The sequence below is a fragment of the Bactrocera dorsalis genome, chromosome 2 (assembly GCF_023373825.1).
Source record: "Bactrocera dorsalis isolate Fly_Bdor chromosome 2, ASM2337382v1, whole genome shotgun sequence".
NCBI classification, from domain to species: Eukaryota; Metazoa; Arthropoda; class Insecta; order Diptera; family Tephritidae; genus Bactrocera; species Bactrocera dorsalis.
This window is the reverse complement of record NC_064304.1, coordinates 82744821-82763740: the sequence shown is the minus strand read 5'-3', so window position 1 is coordinate 82763740 and position 18920 is coordinate 82744821. Positions and strand designations below refer to the sequence as shown.

General features: G+C 37.0%; 1 protein-coding gene across 1 annotated transcript in view; it reads right to left on the bottom strand.

Moving 5' to 3' along the window:
- LOC105226602 (ras-like protein family member 10B) overlaps nucleotides 1-18920 on the bottom strand; it is a 161490-nt gene that overhangs the window by 6226 nt on the left and 136344 nt on the right. The window contains 1 exon segment of the mRNA XM_049450531.1: nucleotides 15985-16107. Within this exon segment, the coding sequence (XP_049306488.1) occupies nucleotides 15985-16107 (123 nt within the window).

Genomic DNA, 18920 nt, shown 5'->3' with positions numbered 1-18920 from the left:
TCCATAGTTATGAATCGACGCACAAAATCCACTTTATCCTTTTGAAAACGCTCCAAATGTTGCTGAAAAGTCGCATTTGAATGTATAGTATTTCTGTTCCATTTTTAACAAATGCGGTACCCATTGTGCACACAGCTTTCTAAATCCCAAAATTTCACTTAAAATATGGCTCACACTGCCTAATGAGATGTGTAGAGCCTCTACTAAATCTCTCTCTTAGTCAATCGACGATCTTCCAAAACCATATTCTGTATTTTGGCTATGATTTCCGATGTTGGTGCATTTTTGGACGTCCTTCATCTGGATCATCTTCAAGGCCATCTTTCTACTGTTCTAAATCTAGTTGAACATTCATTATACACTTTTAATATTCGTTCGTGCTACACCCTAAATAATTTTTTATAACTGCACGATATTACATTTTTTTCATTGTAAAAAAATACTGTGACACGGCGACACTAAATGGCTTGTAAACAAAGAATGAATTGAAAGATTGAAATGAAACTTCACATCATATTCATATTCATTTAAGAACTAAGCTTCGGCTTGTTCTGATTTTAAGCCTTCAACAATTTAGCTCTACGAATTATTTGGTGCCCATTGGTAAACAAACATTTTGCCGACTCGAAGATGCGTGAAGTTTGGACTGCGACAAACAATGATTATATGGAGAAGTGCGGCGTTACGGTGTCTAGCTGAGCCAGCCAACATATGAAATTTCGCATAACGGGTGTTTTTTAGACATGTGGTTTTCAAGAAGATATAAAATGCATATACTGTTATGGCCAAACTTTATTATAAAGATAAGGGACTGTAGCGGTTGGCTTAAATAAATTTATGCCGAGAGTCCCAACTTTCGAACATTTGTTATAGTAATTAGGACTGTATGTCGGCATTAACGCGGTGAATATTGTCTTTCAAAGTCTAGCGGTCTTAAATCGCACGATCTTAGAGGCCACGCCACAGGCCCACCATGCGAAGTGGTATGCACACCAAAAGTGTTCTTCAACAAATCTGTTGTTTCGTTGGGTGTATGGCATGTGAGCCCGTCTTTTTGAAACCAAAGGTCACCCACATTAATATTCTTTACCTCATGCAAGAAAAAGTCATTAATCATGGCTTTATAGCGCTCCCCATTGGCTTTCTGTGAAAATGTACATCAATGGTCATCTCGTTTCGACATCATTTACCGAACGTGCGACGTGCTTGAAGTTTATCCGGCTTTATTTCTTGGACTAGTTAGATTTTGGAAACCTGCAAACCAAGATCCTTCCGAAAAATCTTCCAAAAAGTCGTTGGGCTCAGCTTCAATTGTTGTCCGCGTGTTCCTTTATTGAAAATCACACGTCTAAAAAATACTTCGCAAGGTTACTAAATTCTGGAAGGGATAAACAGAGGAATAAAACAAAAACTGTCCACACCAAAACCATTTGGCATAACTTCATACTCTTTCAACTAGCAAGGATTAAAGTCAGGGTAAGAAACGAACCGCAGGCGGTAAGTGCGGCAGCCTTCCTTAGACCTATTGTACTTCCGTGTTATAACCAATTTAAGCCTTATCCAGCATCTCAGTGGATTTGTTAAAAACATGATTTTTTTCCATTCCATCTGCCCAATGTCTGTAAAGTTGCAATATTGGGAGTTGTGGAATATGTACCTTCTCACCCGGCTGAAGGCTTGGCATTTGCATAGATAATATTCCAGCATCTCAACAGTCTGCATTTCGCCGAATCTGTGCCTTGCGATGACCCCTACCATCTTGCTAAGTTTCCTTTCACCTAGAAGTAGGAGCATTTTGGTCTGTCCACCATCAACACTACCCTAAAGTAACATTGTGGTATGACATGTGTGGTTTGTGCTCCAAGACTTCAATGTTCCTTTTAGGGATTCAAAAAACCCTTAAAAGAGATAGAAGCTGTATGGCTTGGGGCAGCTTAAGGGAATTGTGTCTTTAGCTACCCCCGAATCCGCATGTCAGGCATTTCATTTCCCTCTATTCCTATGTGACTGGCAACCCACATGATAACTTTCTTCTGTCTTCATTCTTCTTTGTGTCCAAGACCTTATATAGGGTCCTATTAAATTTAGGTAGAGCAAGTTCTGTCCGCTATTGACACCATTTCCACCAAAATGGAAATAAAATTTCAGTTTTCGCACTTAGTGGTCCTACGAAACACTTAGATGGTTAAATCAATCATACTTTTTGTTGTAAAAAAATGGTTCTTTTTCTCATAATCAAAGAGTTTACTTGCTCTTTTTCGATCCACTGCTGAGTTTATTTGTCCATGTCGGTCGACCTTTTGTTGTTCAAAAAGGCGTTTTACATGTCTCCAAACTCTTCTCCACTTACCAAAGTGAGCAATTCATTTAAATGGGAGTCAATTTACATGTGTACATATGTGTGTCGTAACAGTATTTTATTTCTACGTTGGCCGTCAGCATACGTGGCGTGCGTTTATTGATTTTTAAGTGCAGTTGTCCTCAATTGCCACACATTCCACCTGCTGCTTGTTGGCAGGGTGTTGACAGAGGATATTCGGTTTTTGTTGCTCCATTGCGGCTTTGAATAAAAACAATTCTGAATTGTTTCACAATGTGATCCCAAAAGCAATAAAACCGAAGAGCACAACAGTAACAACGTAAAATAATCTTATATAGATGTGTGTGTATGCGCCAGGGAGTGCTAAAAAGGCATAACAATTCCCACAGTTATCAATAAAGTTAAACGGACAATACACAGGAAAGGCCTTACATTCATACATACATATACATGTGCATACACAGAATTACATACATATACGTATATTTATGGTACAGCAACTTGTAAAAACGTTTCTTTATGCCACACCATTTTTCCCCCAACAACACAACAACAATCCAACTGTCAACAACAACAGTAGACGAGTATATAGTATACTACATACCGATTTTTGAACAAATACTTCTGAACAGCTAACGTACAAAATATTTTTGATTCATGTACCGTTGGCTTGTTCCTTTTAAATATTATATACAAATAAATAATAGAGAAAGGTTTACGAATGCCTCTACAATATCGCTTGTTTACCTAGGGGAATCATTTGATTAGCTTATGGTCGAAGTTGTAAGTCCTCAATTAAGCTTTGGAGCACATTTTACTTGAATGGTTTCAACATGAAATAGCCCCGCACTTTCCCGTTTTGCATGATACTATATCTTACAAATGGCGGACCACAAGTTCGTATATACGAGTGGTGTCCGAAAAGTACTTGGCCCACAAACGAATAACGAAAAAATTGGAACAATGATGTTTCATTTCTCAAGTTCTCCTTCTGGTTCGGAACACTCTCTCAAGCGTACTTCAACTTCTTTAAAATACGAGTATTTGAAAAATACGTTTTGACGAGAAACTTTTTCGAATTGGAGCAATAAAACGAAGTTGAGGAGTCCGCGAATATAGAATTTCGAAACATCGTGGTTGTAAGAGACTTTTTTCGTGAATGACATTTACTATCTACTTAAAATATTTTGGTCTATCCTTTTGCGAGTATTTTGATCAACTTTAAATGCTATGTTCATAAAAGAATTTTAAAGGAACTAAATTCGTAAATTAGCGATCAGGTATTAAAAAGCAAGCTCTACTCCGATGAAGGACCTCACTTGGGCAAGTGCCATTTCATCTTCCTCCATACAACTTTGACAGAATGCGTCCAATAAGATTTTTAAACTATTGGACAATAAATAAGTCTTGCTAAGAGTAAGTAATTCATTGAATCTCTTACGGTTTACTCTAGATCCCGACTACGGGATCTAGTCACACGCGAAGTTCACAAGTCCAACGCTAGAAAAAAAGCTGTAAAAACAATTAGTTCTGGTCAACCGTCACCTATATATGTATTTGTTGTTGTATACGAATTTGTAAGTAAGACGATCAAAATTGAGAGACCTAAAAATAATGCAGTTACAATTTGTTATTAAAAGTCGGTACTTTCTATAAGACCCTCGGTTGTATTTGACGTATAATTATCTCTTGTATTAAAACTGAACTGTAGTGATGACTTCGATTTAATGCAATGAGAAATAATTTGGTACAGGAAGTCACAGCTACAAATTACGTGATTGATTTCATTGAAAAGTAGAAGTACGAGTAGCTTCACTTTATATATAACGGGTGATTTTTTTGAGGTTAGGATTTTCATGCATTAGTATTTGACAGATCACGTGGGATTTCAGACATGGTGTCAAAGAGAAAGATGCTCAGTATGCTTTGACATTTCATCATGAATAGACTTACTAACGAGCAACGCTTGCAAATCATTGAATTTTATTACCAAAATCAGTGTTCGGTTCGAAATGTGTTTTATCGACAAATTTTGTTCAGCGATGAGGCTCATTTCTGGTTGAATGGCTACGTAAATAAGCAAAATTGCCGCATTTGGGGTGAAGAGCAACCAGAAGCCGTTCAAGAACTGCCCATGCATCCCGAAAAATGCACTGTTTGGTGTGGTTTGTACGCTGGTGGAATCATTGGACCGTATTTTTTCAAAGATGCTGTTGGACGCAACGTTACGGTGAATGGCGATCGCTATCGTTCGATGCTAACAAACTTTTTGTTGCCAAAAATGGAAGAACTGAACTTGGTTGACATGTGGTTTCAACAAGATGGCGCTACATGCCACACAGCTCGCGATTCTATGGCCATTTTGAGGGAAAACTTCGGACAACAATTCATCTCAAGAAATGGACCCGTAAGTTGGCCACCAAGATCATGCGATTTAACGCCTTTAGACTATTTTTTGTGGGGCTACGTCAAGTCTAAAGTCTACAGAAATAAGCCAGCAACTATTCCAGCTTTGGAAGACAACATTTCCGAAGAAATTCGGGCTATTCCGGCCGAAATGCTCGAAAAAGTTGCCCAAAATTGGACTTTCCGAATGGACCACCTAAGACGCAGCCGCGGTCAACATTTAAATGAAATTATCTTCAAAAAGTAAATGTCATGAACCAATCTAACGTTTCAAACAAAGAACCGATGAGATTTTGCAAATTTTATGCGTTTTTTTTTTAAAAAAAGTTATCAAGCTCTTAAAAAATCACCCTTTACATATATTATGAACTAACCATGTTGTTCTTCTAACGGTCAAAAAATTCCGTTAGGATGGTAAGGAATAAATAAGTTTTTATCGTAGTCATCCAGGATCAGGAAACGTGCTGTTTCGACGCCGTCGGACCATAGGGAGTGGGGTGTCAGAAGTGTAGCATTAGCAGGGCATGCAAAGAGATGGTTAATGCACTGCGGGGACTCGTTGCATGCTGGACATATGTTTGATATGTCAGGGTCGATTCTGGATAATTAAAAGTTTAATCTGCTAGAGTATCCAGAACGGAGTTACGCAAGGGTCAATCTTGATTCTTGCGGCAACTCTAGCTTTGCGTCTGCAATGGATGGTGGCTTGACGCCAAGTACGCCATTCATTGAGAGGGATGGTGAAGGTGTCAATGGTTCCACTCTGAATGGCGGTCAGTGCATGACAGAAGATTATTGCGACCGAAGTCTTTTCGGCGTATTGTTTTATGTCGTCGACGCGGTTTAGGAAGGATGATTTCTGCAAAAGCACCCCAGCAGAAACTGCTTGCGGAGCAAAGCATTATGCTCCTTAACTGGGAACATATGTGCTTAACTGTGCAGGTGTTCGATAGGAGACATCAAGAGGCATCCTGTTGTGGCCCGAAACTATTCCCACAACAGCCGGTTCTATGTTAACGAAATTGACCCGGATTTTATCCAGCTGTACTTTTCAGAGATATAACGTCGTTTGGATGCCTAAGTTTTAGAACTAGCTATGTTTTTTCCTATGAAACAATATTAATTATTTATAAGAAAGAATAGTCCAAATATCAAATTTGTTATGAATAATCCTTCGGAACCCTAAAAATTGTGTAATATATTAATAAAAGTCTAGTTCTATATTCTTTATTTAAAGAGAGGAATGAAAAATCCTAAAGAATAGCCTGTTATTCATTGTGTCCGTTATGGTATTTTACATCTTCCACATATTTTAGTTGCTCGCCTTTTACGAGCATAAACACTCGTGTTTTATTTTGTGGTGTTGTTGTGGGTTACTCTTTTGGCTGCAATAAATTTCACAAACCATTCACCTACAGAATGGAATTTTTGCATCGTATTCTAAGTAAACATGTACTCGGTTTGCTTAAAAGAGGTGCCCAGAGCTCTTGAGTACGAGGCCGCAACAATGGCCATTGTCATAATTCATGGAGTCCACACTCAAGTGTACTTCAAGTTCCGACGTCGGCGGAGTATGAGTACAATAAAATACCAAATAGCAATGAGAGACACTTTATAAATATTTATGAAATGACTGTCCGAATGTGGCCACGCAGTGGTAAGAAAGTGTCAAAGAGGCTTACGTACGTCTGAACATTCATATAAGTATGTTGGTGTATGCGATACTATAGATGAGAAAATATTCAAAGAATTAAGGTCGGAACGCCAATTTAAGAAGATAACTGCGATGATGTGAATGTGCATGAAGCAAATATCAAATACGTATATATAGTATGTTACAGCAAAAGTATCGTTTTAATAAGATTCCGCCTGATTTGAAATATATGTTTCTAAAATAGTCTAAATTCCAACTGTAAAACCTGTAAGGAAAAGGTCTTCATAAAATTTCATTACTTCTCTATCTATCTATTTACTGTAACAATATTTCGTTTCTTTCTTCGCACTGTTCTACTTAATTTTTCGATAGTAGAAAGGCGAACCAACCCTTACTGAGCTTTTGCTACGGTTTGCAGGGTTTGCCCGGAAAGTAATAGGACTGATTTTCTTCCGCCACAACTGTACTTCGGAACGTGCGCGCACTGACTGGATGCGGTAAAGGGCGTTCCCAGCTAGCGGCTGGTCAGTTGTCTCCGAGCACAAACATTTTCGCGCGACATGGTTCTGTGAGTGGTGCAAGCCAAAAATGCAGCGTTCGTTAGAGCAGAGGTATGCGATAAATGTGAAACTCAGTAAATCTGCGGCAGAGACGTTTGATATGGAGACGTTTGATATGGTAAAGCAGTCTTACCCAGATGTTGCTTTACCAAGAAGTGGTGTGTTTTGGTGGCACCAGGCCTTTTTGGAGGGCCGGGAAGAGGTCGTTGATGAAGACCGTGCTGGGAAACCTCCAAAATGAAAAGGATGTTAATTGTCGTTTTTGTCATCAAAGTCATCGTCCACCTCCTGGACAAACCGTCATCGCCAAGTTATACGTGGAAGTTCTCAAGAAAGAAGTTCATCGGGTCCGACAAGACATCGCAGCCGATTGGAAGTTGCACCATGACAACGCCTCGGCTCACACCGCCTTTCTGGTAAACTGCTACCTAACCAAGGCCGGTATCCCAACGCTTTCACAGCCGCCCTATAGCCCAGATGTGATCCCCTTACCTCCGAACTTTTTTTGTTTTCTTGCCTGAAAAGGCCGATAAAAGTCAATCATTTTGAAACGACAGAGGGGATCCAAGCAGCATGCACCTTGGCTCTCAAGGCTATTCCGTAGAATGAATTCCATGACGCCTTGAATGCTTGCAAATCGCGCTTACAGCGCTGCATCGATACTGAAGGAGCCTATTTTGAAAGTTTTTAAGGAATTGTCATGATTGGTATAATAGATTTTTTTAAATCCACTCAGTCCCATTACTTTCTGTAAAACCCCTGTAGGTAAGGAATGCCCAGTCGCACTATCATTGGCATCGAGGTACTCTTTGATAAGACTTATATGTGTATCGAGGCAATGCGGAATGGCTGGTAGTTGAAAAACTGGGTAGGGGAGTAGAAAAACCTAAGATTTGTTTTCAGTATATAGGGAACGAGTTAGTGATCTGCAGGCTTCTTGCATTTTACTGGGTATTTGTGTCTAACTGGATTTTGGCGAACGTTGGGTAACCTCAAGTATTGCAGTGTGGCAAGATATTCCAACGCCTAAGCAGATTCGTGATGGATTATTAGCGATTCGTCGGTACATGAGATCAAATTACAGTAAAAAAATTTGGATTCACAAAAGTCTCTTAATAACCGGTCTATTGTTGTGCCTAGAACTGTTATTAAAATTTATCATAAATCGAATAAAAGGCTTTGGGCCGGTGACAAATTTATTAAGTGGCCAATGTCAGTTTCGACTTTATCTGCTGGTTCGCCGAAGGTATGATTGCCGAGATGTTTTTTGTAAAGGCTGGACAATAGAGGAAAAGCGTATTTCTACCTCATCTCCTTTCATACAACTTTGACAATTTGCGTCCGACTGAATTTTTAGCCTGACAAAATAAATGCCTATTGGACAATGTCCAGTAAGAACTTCTACGATTGAAGATGAACTTTACTAAGAGCAAGCAGGTCAGTAGATCTCCTATTGTGTACTCTAGGTTAGAAGGACCTCGCAGTCGTCGACTACTCTTAGTGGGTTAAAGTATCAAACTGACATTGGTTTTACGTAGATGTTCATGTTGATATTTTAGTTACAAGGAGCTTTGGGTTTCAATTGCCGATTCAGATATAGGAAGTATTTCTCTACTACTAGAAAAACTCTACATGTCATAAACAGTATATTTTTTAAAATTTCAATATTTAAAGCCAAAGTTCAAAAGCAAAGGTGCACTTGGCTTATAAGCGAGTGAAAAACTTCATTTGTTGCTTCTAGATAACTTTTAATAGTTTAAAGTTGGAAGCGGTGTCAAAAGTTAAAAGCTTTTTTCGGACTTTATAAATAAAGAATTTACAGAATCCATAATTTTTTATTACTGCTCTTAATTAGTGTGCTGCTGAGGTTCGTGCCAGCCAATTCCCATTCATTTTTGCTGTGCATTTGTAGCTCTGACTTGGCGGTCAATTCAACTTAATTTAATTGCTAATTAAGTACTTTACGTTGTTCAATAGCCAACACAATTACGGCGCGACCATAAATATGTATCTCAATTTCCTTTTTACTTTTATTGCAGAAAATCGCATTTTATTCTCTCGCCTCACGCGAATAAGCTTAACAGAGTCATTTTAATTAAATCGCTGTACAATAAAGCTCATAAGTGTGAAAGCATAAGGGGCGTGATTAAGGTGACAGACGAAACGGGTGGATAATGGGGTGGTTGTGGTTAAGCAATATGATGATGGCTATGTAGTCGGTATTTGAGTTACATCCCATAAAGCCATGACAAGAACGCAATTGTTGTTCGTTTGCCAAACAATAAAAACCCTAAATTAGGTTATTTATGGGTGGGTTAGCGCTTGCGTGACAGTCGACATCGACATTAAGTTTTGGGGTTCGCATTTCTTCTGTGTTTATGATTGACCTTGCACATTATCACAATTATGTCAAGTGTTGAGCAGTGTAATTGTCTTTTCAGACCCTTTGCCGCTTCAAATCTGATGGAGAATAGGCAGTGATATGATTGTACTATTGTTGTTGTTATTTTGTTGTATTAAGTTTAGTATTTCTGCTTTATGCTATTATTTCTATTTGTTTAATAAACATGTTTCAAAGTTTACGATATTTCCTGTCACCTTTTTTCTTATGGACTTATAATGATAGAAGAATGACATTCTGAAAGTGATTTGCGCATTTTTTGGACATTTGACACAAGAAGATATAGAAAAAATTATCATCTCGCACTCTCCCTCTTTCTCTCTCTCTGTACATAACGTTGAGTATCAAATTATATTATCTCTCTTTCTCTCTCTCTCTCCTTTTATCTGAAAATGTGTTTAGAGTATCAAAATTGCATACCAAATCTATACTAATATACTTAACAGTAGTTTCGATTTTTTGGAACAAAAAAACTTTTCAAATTAGACCCAAAAAGTAATTAGGTATGATTATGAATTCTTTCCTCCTGCTCTGTAGCCGTTAACCCGTCAAACTTATGGCTGATTGCTAATACTGCTGAATTGAAACAAAGTTCTCAAACTGTTGGACGACACTTCGGGGAGGAATAACGTTTTGTTACGGATATGGATGGCTGTCACTCGATGTCTTCTGAATCCGACTTACGTAGTAGTATCTACAAACAATACTTTCTGACGTATGTTAACCTCCAACTTGCGCATCATCTTACAACATACACCACCAATCATCTTATTAAACTCTAATTTTCTTACACAATTTTTCCTCCGAAAGAACCCCAATCAAAATAGTTTAAGACCAAACCAATTATTTGCTGGTATCGATTTCCAACGGGGATTGTGGCCTGCGCACATATGGTACCCAAGCAATAACTTCACATTTCCTTGCCTTCTCTTAGGTTAGCGACTTTTGCCGCGTTTGTCTTATTGCTGTTCTTACGGCTGGGCCAATAATTGCGATTTTTATTAATGGATATTCAATGAATCATCAATAACGAGTACACAAACAACTATAAAGTCTCTCGAGACGATAATAATGATAGCCAAACGCGTTAATAAATTGCAGCAATATTATTGTGGCCGCCAACTTGGTCAGTATAATTATTTACGTATAGAAACATGTTAAAGATTAATGAAACTGTAAAAAAAGAATTTAAGGGGCACATCTATTATCATTGCCAAAAAAAGTCTGGATTTAAAAAAAAAAAATGTCAATTGTTTTTAAACTTTAAGGGTATATTTATCTATGCGCATTTTAAAAGCTCATAGTAAAATTTTTAAGAAACAAATAGTTATGTTTCAAGTCACACGCGATCTCCGAAGACGACAAACCAAAGTTTATTCATTGTTACAGTGATTCTGATCTTCTCTGAATATGAGGCTTCAAAAAATCCTCTGATAGAAAATATTGCCTATACCATGACCTGCGATCTCAAAAAAATAGCGGCTGTTTTAAAATAAGTTGAATTTCATCTAACATTTTCGTAGTTTTTGGTTTGCCACTGGATGAAGCGCTATATAAGCAACATATAGAATAATTCGCTAAAGAAATTATTTGTAAAGATAAACTGATTATTCTCATTGAACTTAACGGCTACACTTCAGAAGGCTGTATTTCAAAAACTATTCGAGATATTGCTTTAAAAGTTTTTGTTTTGCACTGTGTTCATAATTTTAAAATTTTTAATTTATTTTTCAAAATCTATGTCGCCCCGTCAAAGTAATCCCTCTTGGCCCCAATACACTCGTTCAACGTTTTTTCAATACTCCATGCAGTTGTTATAGTCATTTTCTCCCTTCAATGCACATTTCCCCGAAGCGGTTGTTTAAGTTTGTTGAATAGTCAGAAGTCGCAAGGAGCTAAATCAGGTCTGATATTAGTTGAAAATTTGGTGAAAACTCGCAAAGAATCAATGCAGTATTCGACGGTGTATTATCGTGGTGCAAAAACCGAGTGTTGTCGGACCATAATTCCGGCCTATTTTTACGAATAGCTTCGGGCAAACGACGCATAATCCTTTTTCAACATTCTGAACGTTTCGGCGTCAGTAATTTGATTTCGTACCCAAAATTTAACGAAACTTTTTTGTAGAATAATTTCACTCATCGTAAAAATCGCCGAATGCACTTCATGTATTTCAAAAAGATAAGTGTATACTCAGCACTAAAAATTATTTTGATGTAACATTTGGCACAGACGTCACTGACAGTCATATGAACATAAAAAAATATTTCGACGAATTGTTTTTCGCGCGAAATTTAAATTAAAAAATCTTACTTTTTTTGCCCACAGAAGTAGACATTTTTCTAGGTTAAGTGGTCATGAAAAAAATATTTCAAGTTTGCGACTATTTTAGAATAGTGTTTCATTTTATCTTAGAAATTTTATTTTTTTTTTCTGGAAAAGCCATGCATTTTCAGGCCACAAGAAAAAATGTTGCACATGGTTTGTCCGGAAAGTAATAGGACTGATTTTCTTCCGCCGCGCCTGTACTTCGGAGCGTACGTGCACTGACTGGATTCGGTAGAGAGTCTTCCTAGCTAACGAAAGAGCGGCTGTTCAGTTGTCTCCGAGCACTTGGGGAGTCAGGACAAACATTTTCGCGCGACGTGTTTCTGTGAGTGTGCAAACCGAAAATGCAACGTTCGTTAAAGAAGAGCTACGCGATTAAATTCTGTGTGAAACTCGGTAAATCTGCGACAGAGACGTTTGATATGATCAAGCAGGCTTACCCAGATGTTGGAGGGCCGGGGGGGAAGAGGTCGCTGATGAAGACCGTGCTTACTGCCGACCTGGAATTGCGGCCTTTCTTGTGAACAGCTACCTAACCAATCAGATGTGACCCCTCGGCCTTTTTTGTTTCCTTGCCTGAAAAGGCCGATGAAAGGTAAGCATTTTGAGACGACAGAGGGGATCCAAGTAGAATGAACCTTGGCTCTCAAGGTTATTACGGAGAATGCCTTTCGCGACGCTTTCATTGTTGTTATTTTGAAAGTTTTTAAGGAATTGTAACGATTGGTTCAATACATTTTTTTAAATCGACTGAGATTTACAAATGGTCAGTCATAGCTGGTTCATCATCATTAGGCATTAGCCCGATCATTCTTGGATTTAGTTCATAGGCCAATGTTATTAAACTGGGGAACCAGTTTTGTGTGTGTAGCGATGATCGTTGACTGCAATACTGACTTCATTTAAATTTTTTAAGGAATTGTGAACAAATATTTGCACGTAAACCACGTTAAACACTTTTTTGAATTCAAGATTCAGAGGAACTTTTTATTACAAAGAGCGTGCCCCGTTTTCTAATATTTATGTATCAATAATTCATTTCCCTAAAGGGTATTCATATGAGGGTTTGTATTGCGGAAAGTTACATGCATAAAATATGCAAGGTTTCACATACTATATTTAACTGTGGGTGAATATACATAAATATATATGTATGATTGTGAGCATAAACCTTTCTATATTTACACATAGCCTCATAAGTTTCAGTTGTGTGGGAAACTTTAAACTTTATACTCTGCGAGAGACATAAATTCGACGGAATCAATATGAATTGCCAATGAGCAATTCCGATGAGACACACTAAATTGCGCTGGTGGATACGGATCAGAGGGATAAACGCTAAGAAATGAAACTGTTGAAATATGCGGCGAATAAATTCGGTGGAATTGAAATCAAACCAACTGTTCACCGCACAGATTTTCAAGCAGATTTTAGTTGTAGGTATGAATGTATGTGTGTACAGACATAAAAAATGGCGATATTAAAATTTGTTGTTCTAAATCTTGAAAATCTGTACGAATATTTTAGAGCGGAAATGAAAATTTCAATTCTACTTTGCTCCAGATTTGCCTTTGCAATATTAATCGTGGCGGCGATAAGCCGCCGTAGTAAGTTATATGCTAACGGCGAAAACGAACAGAAAAAACAGCTTTTATGCGACCACCTACCGTGTCTGAAAGCTGCAACGAGTAACAAACGTAGACATCCTTCGGCGTAAATAATGGTTATTAGAATATTACCGCCGCAGCGGGACTGGAAACGGCATTAAAACGCTAAGACACCTAACCATTGACGAAGGCGCGAAATTTATTCGTATATATACATATATAAGTAAATAAGACCATGTACGAGTATGTATGTATGACGTGTACTGCATTTGTGGAAAGGGAATAGCAACAGCTGGTGGCGCGCATTAAAATATATACATGACATTGAACTTTTGGTCATATCCTTGGCCCACCCAAGGCTTCATCGCTGGTAATAGGCAGCTGAGCTACACATTGTTTTATGGTTCGGTAAAGCAAAGCGAAAATGTGTTGGCGACGCACAGCCAGTTTATATGGCGGTTTGTATTTTAGATTTGATGTTTATGCGGTGTGACGGTGCGTATGAGTAACATTAATTCGTTTAGTGCACATTTCAGCCACTGCCAACGTGTTTTGTTGTTGTTATTGCGGATAGCAAAATATTTAAATATTGCGGTTGATGAGCTAATCAAATGTTCAGTCAATGCAAATTATGCTTCGTCTGAGATTTGAGTTGGACTAGTTAATAGCAAGTCAAGTTTGAAAGGGTTAGACGAGTCTGTGCGAGTTTTCAAAATATCAACTTTTTGGCTTAAAGTTCACGATAGGCTTTTAAAAGCATTGTTCAGTCCATAGAATTTTGAAGAAAAATTATTTCATTGTCCAGACCATTTGAAGTGCCGTAGCTTTGCCAATTAGGCACGTGAAATGATGGACTATTTTCATCGAAAAATCATCTAGCTAGATGAGGCCCATTTCTGCCAAACAAACGAAATTATCGCGATTTGTACTGAGTCAGAAACTTTGTGTGGTTTAGGACACGCAATTGCATTCTAATTATCAGTTATTATTTCGTTCGAAATGAGCCATGAAATGCCGTTACCATCAATAGCGAGCGTTGTAAAACGATATTAACTGAACTTTTTTTCCAGGAACTTTGTTCAAAAATGGCATATTTGTGCGTTTTATTTAATTTTAACATCACGTCGTTCGTGTTAGCAGACCCTTTATTTCGACTTAAGTGCTACCTGTCGCAAAAGCTATTGGATTAAAAATATTAATTTTTGGGGAGAATACGTTGTATTTTATTGTGATTTATTCTAAAAAATCAGGATTTTTATGGGTTCTGCTTTCATTGGAAATTTTTATATTTTCCAGTGCACTTTTGCACATTTATCAACGTTTCCTTGTGCGAATAAATTGTTTCATAAATACAACTTCATTGTAAAGAGTGTAATGATCTAAACAGCGTCCCTTGGCCATTTTAATTAAGTTAAGTTTGTCATATAATGCTAACCTCTATGATGAAAATAAGTTCTTAATCCTTGATTCGACTTTCGTAGTTGACTGGGAAAGCGATAAAATGCTAATATGAGAGGCATTTCTGAAATTTTTAATGTGTAATTTAAGAGCCTGAAACCCTTTTATGAAATACATATTAGGTCTCCAACTTTGCTTCCGCCGTTTTTTTGTAAATTTAAGGCTTTATTGTATAAAAAACGGTCCAAAAGTGTTTGCCTTATTCCCTCAAAAAGCAATGCTTAATTAACACACGAAATGCTTTATGATCAATTTTTTTGTAAACTAACACAAGTTGCTTTACAAAAATTCTATATTTTTTTAATACCTAATAGAAATCATATAGATGGTAGTAGTAGAGTAATAGTATTATCTATGTATGTGTCAGCCTCAGTAAAGCGTGGCGGGTCCTCAGCCGCACTTTTCTTGGAATTAAAAAAAAAGAGCAAAATTTCCCACAAATGTCGAGAATTCGGCTCAAAAAGTTGCATTTTCAGTTGAGAATAAGTTTGGGATGCAAACAGATCTCTACAAATATTTTGTTGGGTTAATGTTGAGACAAATGCCCCAGATCGAAATAAAACGATTTAATCGACCAGTGCTTGACCCTAGAGACATCTATTGGAAAACGGCGGAAGCAAAGTTGTAGACCAATAAGTAAAAATAGTGTAAAAAAAAATAATAAAAATATTGGAATTAAAATACATACAGATATTTCAAAATATCATGTGAATATCAATTTTACTGCAACTCTCCTTCGTTGTGAATAAAATTACAGTTATAAAATTTAAGGAGACACCGTTAAAATTGATTACCTACATATATAGACCTGCTCGATGTACAACGAATTTAATGCGATTTTCAATAAGACCATAAACGCAGAAGTGCCAGCAAGCATGTTACCTGCACCAAAAGGAAATAAAAATTAAAAACGAAAAGGAAAAAATAGCGAAGCATTCTGTTCACTGTCTGGGAAATGCAATATCAATAAAGCGATAATTTATTCATGTGATATTACTAATGGAGGGAGCGGCGCACAGAGGCATGGACGCCGAGCATATAGACACCGAAACGACACCTGCCAGCTGTTTGCGTTGTTAGCTGTCATTGCAGCTGCAACTGTTGCTGCGCACGTTAACTTATTTTTCAATTTACAGAAATTCACTTTCTGCTTTTTTTAGTTTTCCTGTGTTTGCGAACGGATTCTTGAATTTCTGCTGCACAATTGTATGGAGCTTATGCGCGCATTTCAGCATTTTATGACTGCTCACCTGGGGTGGAACGTCGAGTACCATCAGCTCGCGTATGCAAGTGTCGCACACCAGACAGCTCTTGTAGATCTTTCTGCGGGTAGTCGTCTGATGTGTCTTCGGAAAGTCGTGGTAGAAGAATTGCTGCAACGAAAATGGAAGAAGCCTTGTAGTAAATAAATACAGAAGTCGCGTTATGGAATACATTTAAGTGCATAAGTTATAGCATTATAATTCTAATTTGATAGTATGAAGTATAAAATGTTGCTCATACGCAGTGGATGGCCCACACACACATGTTTATCAATTGTAATGCAATGAAATAGATAGCATATAATTTTTGTTACGATGAAGAAATCGAAGCAAATAACAGGTTGGTTTAAAAAACGGTTAAAAAAGTTTATAAGGTTGCCACCTGATGGAAAATTTTAAATTTGAAGAAATTATAGTATAAAGAAATTTTGAAAATTTGACAGATATGTATAAGAAAACTTTTAAAATATTTTTTGAGCAGCGTTGCCACCTGTTTAAACCATGACTCAATAAAGCTGCTAGAACAAATGATTTATTGTAATATGAATATTATAATGAAATAAATTTAAAGCTAAAAATATTCAGAAAGGATATAGCGGGGTTACCACTTTTTTATAAGTTTAAATCATTAAAACTGGCCATCGGTTTGAAATATTTTTAATTGAAATAATAATAAAATTAATAAATTTTAGAAACTTGAGACGCATTTAAGGGTTGCCACCAGTTTCAACTGTATTTTTGAAAAGCTGCTAAATTTGATAAAAAATATTATTACATCTGGACATTAAACCAAAAAGTCTTAAAGAAAAATATATATAAATATAGGATGTTGCAGAGTTGCCACCCGTTTAAAAGTCTTAATTCATTAAAATTGGTAAAGTATACCTTCTACCTATTGCAATCTCAATAACAAACTAAGTAGTAAAAATATTTTTGGTAAAGGGTTGCTAACTTAAAAACAAATTCAAGCAAACTTCGGAAGAGTGTGAAATATAACAATATGAACGTAAAATGCTAAAGGTTTGAGAAAGCTGCTGTTTGAAAATGGTTACCAAGTTACCTGTTTATTTGAAAAAATTATATTTCGTAAAAATTGATAAACACAATAATACAATTTTGCATTAAGTTTTATTATTACTTTATTTTCTAATTGTTTTAATTTTTTTTTTTGAAATTTTTGTCATAAACACGGACAGATGGCGCAGTGGTGAATGGCATTTTTACCTAATACAAAAAGAAATAGGCTTTTGGATACGACAAATACATAAATTGTCGAGATATAGTTTAATGATTTTAACCTATCGATTTTTATCTTGTCTATTGTTGGTTTTAACTGGAGAAAACTGATGCATTATGTCCGGTAGGTGGTGCTGCTGTACGAAATTTTAATGTCTCATAATCTCTACGCAGCAAATAACCGGAAATAAGACATTTCTAAGTTAAGAATTTTTTTTAAGAAGCGCAACTTAGGAAGAAGGCCCTGCATATGCGCATAATGACTAAATAATTGTTACAGCTGCAATTATTGTATATTCATTTGAAGGATAGGGACCAAAGTAGTTAGCATTTAATTACCATAATTGCTTGTTAAAAGCATATAAACCCGCCTATTCGTGATTATTATCTTACTCATATGAACAGCTCAAATGGTTTATTTATTGCTTAGTAATATTTTAATGTCTGCAAATCTTCTCATTTGGGAGGAGACACACACATCTCTATAAAATGTATTGATTTCAATTTCCAGCCATTCATAACATAGCTGCCGCTGTCAATATATTCAATTCTCGTGCGTCCGTTATTTGTGTTATTGCGCAATTTCAGCGCTTAACGGCACATTTATTGGTCGCCCATTTATGGCCAGTGAGCCAAGTTATTGACCGGCTAAACGCAAATGACAAACATTTGTTTCTATGCGATCTCAAACATTTATGACATGAAAGTGAATATAAAATACATTTGAGAACATACATATGTGTGTTTGTGTATGTACGTATGTGAGTATATAGTAAGACAATAAAAACAAGAGCTAAAAACGCAAAATCTCATCGGTTCTTTATTTGAAACGTTAGATTGGTTCATGACATTTACTTTTTGAAGATAATTTCATTTAAATGTTGACCGCGGCTGCGTCTTAGGTGGTCCATTCGGAAAGTCCAATTTTGGGCAACTTTTTCGAGCATTTCGGCCGGAATAGCCCAAATTTCTTCGGAAATGTTGTCTTCCAAAGCTGGAATAGTTGCTGGCTTATTTCTGTAGACTTTAGACTTGACGTAGCCCCACAAAAAATAGTCTAAAGGCGTTAAATCGCATGATCTTGGTGGCCAACTTACGGGTCCATTTCTTGAGATGAATTGTTGTCCGAAATTTTCCCTCAAAATGGCCATAGAATCGCGAGCTGTGTGGCATGTAGCGCCATCTTGTTGAAACCACATGTCAACCAAGTTCAGTTCTTCCATTTTTGGCAACAAAAAGTTTGTTAGCATCGAACGATAGCGATCGCCATTCACCGTAACGTTGCGTCCAACAGCATCTTTGAAAAAATACGGTCCAATGATTCCACCAGCGTACAAACCACACCAAACAGTGCATTTTTCGGGATGCATGGGCAGTTCTTGAACGGCTTCTGGTTGCTCTTCACCCAAATGCGGCAGAAATGAGCCTCATCGCTGAACAAAATTTGTCGATAAACACATTTCGAACCGAACACTGATTTTGGTAATAAAATTCAATGATTTGCAAGCGTTGCTCGTTAGTAAGTCTATTCATGATGAAATGTCAAAGCATACTGAGCATCTTTCTCTTTGACACCATGTCTGAAATCCCACGTGATCTGTCAAATACTAATGCATGAAAATCCTAACCTCAAAAAAATCACCCGTTAGTAAGACAATAAAAACAATCAGCTACGAAGAAATGTAGCC